This window comes from Sardina pilchardus, chromosome 10 (assembly GCF_963854185.1).
Source record: "Sardina pilchardus chromosome 10, fSarPil1.1, whole genome shotgun sequence".
Taxonomy (NCBI): domain Eukaryota; kingdom Metazoa; phylum Chordata; class Actinopteri; order Clupeiformes; family Clupeidae; genus Sardina; species Sardina pilchardus.
Genome location: NC_085003.1, coordinates 33891993 through 33894492, shown reverse-complemented (window position 1 = coordinate 33894492; position 2500 = coordinate 33891993). Strand labels below are relative to the sequence as shown.

The following is a 2500-nucleotide window of genomic DNA, read 5'->3' as shown; positions in this document are numbered from 1 at the left end:
AATCACAGAACAGGGCGGGAAGCAAGACGTTGATGAGCTATGCACAGACGCATTTGATAGACATCCGTGGCGCCCAATAAACGGATCTGGGCATTTTTTCAAATACGACTAAATGAACGTCTGGTTGCCAGACCACGTCTCTTTTGAGAAGTAGATAGATAGATAGATAGTTACTTTATTGATCCCCAAGGGGAAATTCAAGTGGTAGGCACTAGCCAGGCTAAAGCGGAGCGGCAGCAACAGTGTTCCGTCTGATCTCTGGTGTTCTAAAGCGGAACGGCAGCAGCAGTGTTCCGTCTGATCTCTGGTGTTCTAAAGCGGAACGGCAGCAGCAGTGTTCCGTCTGATCTCTGGTGTTCTAAAGCGGAACGGCAGCAGCAGTGTTCCGTCTGATCTCTGGTGTTCTAAAGCGGAACGGCAGCAGCAGTGTTCCGTCTGATCTCTGGTGTTCTAAAGCGGAACGGCAGCAGCAGTGTTCCGTCTGATCTCTGGTGTTCTAAAGCGGAACGGCAGCAGCAGTGTTCTGTCTGATCTCTGGTGTTCTAAAGCGGAACGGCAGCAGCAGTGTTCTGTCTGATCTCTGGTGTTCTAAAGCGGAACGGCAGCAGCAGTGTTCTGTCTGATCTCTGGTGTTCTCAGTTCCAGGACCCTGTGAGCCCGAGGACCTGGTTGACGGGATCATTTTTGCCGCCAACTACCTCGGTTCCACCCAGCTCCTGTCCGACCGGAACCCATCTAAAAGTGTCCGCATGACGCAAGCGCAGGAAGCTGTGGAACAGGTCAAGGTACCGAAGGTTCCACTCCTCTAGAACCCACTACAGATTCCAGTCTGCTACTCCAGCTCCAGACCGAGGGCTTCATATCACCACGGGACTCATTTCAATGGAGTTCAATATTGAGTTTCTTAGTATTTACTTGACGTGTATGCATGACAATCACTGTCAGAGATATTGAATGTCTGTAAGAAGTTGTCACTGCAGTACCATACAGCTGTAGTACTCCTACTTGCCTGCCCCCATGTTATTACTACGATCTCTTTTGAGAACAGTCTAACTGGTACTTAAACTTCTGCACTCAGCCTCTGGTACTGTTGTGGTGTACAGAGTAGTTGTTATTGTTGCCCTAAGGTCTCCCTTGCTGTAGCTTGAGTGTTTGTCCTCATTTGTAAATGTCTGGATGACAGCATCAGCTGAATGTAGTGTGATAGCCAGTGTTGTAGCCAGTGCACTATTCATATGGTGTGTGCTATGCTTGCTGTGTGCCTCTAGAGGGCGATCTTAGCTCATGTTCTTGTCTTTCAGAGTTCAAGTGAAGAAAATCACAGCCTGATTGAAGTGGATCTCTTCATCTCCACCAAGGCCATCAAAGTGTTAAACGCAGACACGCAGGTGTGTAGGAGAACACAGCCTCTCCCCCTGGAGATTCACCTGCACTAAAGCACACAAATACGTGTTCCAACATCGTCACGGCGACCCATCCTGTCAGAGCCTTCAGAATGGTGTTTCATCACTGCACTTCAGAACCCAACCTGTCTCCTCCAATCAGGCGCTGTGTAGAGTAGGGGGTGGGTAGGCCTACTTGTAGAAGCACACACCAACATGTTGTATTTATCTAGTTGCCTACTTGTAGAGTCTACACCAGGGGTGTCAAACTCATTTTCACCGAGGGCCACATCAGCCCAATGGTTGCCCTCAAAGGGCCAGATGTAACTTCTAAGATTTGTAGCACCAGCCACAAAATCTTTAGCATCGGTAAAACTTCTAAAATTGAGAAGAGCAAAAGGTATCAGCATGACATGTTTTTTTTTTATTATTGCTATGTTTTGTAAAAACAAAACACTGTCAGTTCCATACAGTTTGACTTTTCAATGAGGGTCACTGGTCAGTCAAGAAGAGATCATGCCATGGATTCTTTTTTTTATTGGAGTTTATATGGAGTTTTTAGATTCGAGTATATACAACTTTACTGTCATTGCACGAGTGAAATACCAGTAACGAAATGCAGTTTTACATTTAGCAAGTGATGCAAACGAGTAGGCTAACTGTCATGTCAAAAAGTGCATCCATATGAAATGCGTCACTAGCCTACACCGTTCCATACACATACAGTAGAAGCGAACGGTCCCGGTGGACTTTTTCTTTGAAGTTTTAAAGTTGAAAGGTGCTGTGTGGATTCTATGTTGTTCGTTTTAAACTGAAATAAAAATGCAAAGCAACAGGGCGATTACTAACTTCTAGCATACCTCTGCTTGCCTGATATGAATGCACCTCTTCTCGGTCAGAATAGGCTTATTTTCGCTTTTGGCCAAACAATCACTTGCTCGATTAGCAAGGATTTGGAGCTGGATTTTTTGGATAATAGGACTACACACAATTATACATGCCTTTTAAACGTAGACGTAAACGTATCACGTAGTTTACAACTTACATTGATTCCCCTCTCAAAGAAGCACACGCACTTCAAACAATTCACAGGCAGGCTAAACCGAGCGCGTAATTTA

General features: G+C 45.6%; 1 protein-coding gene across 1 annotated transcript in view; it reads left to right on the top strand.

The window, feature by feature from the left end:
• The window catches only part of apba2a (amyloid beta (A4) precursor protein-binding, family A, member 2a), a 14591-nt gene that overhangs the window by 3092 nt on the left and 8999 nt on the right, over positions 1 to 2500 (top strand). Inside the window, exons 5-6 of the mRNA XM_062546530.1 lie at positions 640 to 785; positions 1269 to 1388. Coding sequence (XP_062402514.1) covers positions 640 to 785; positions 1269 to 1388 — 266 coding nt within the window. The remainder of the gene's footprint in view (positions 1 to 639; positions 786 to 1268; positions 1389 to 2500) is intronic.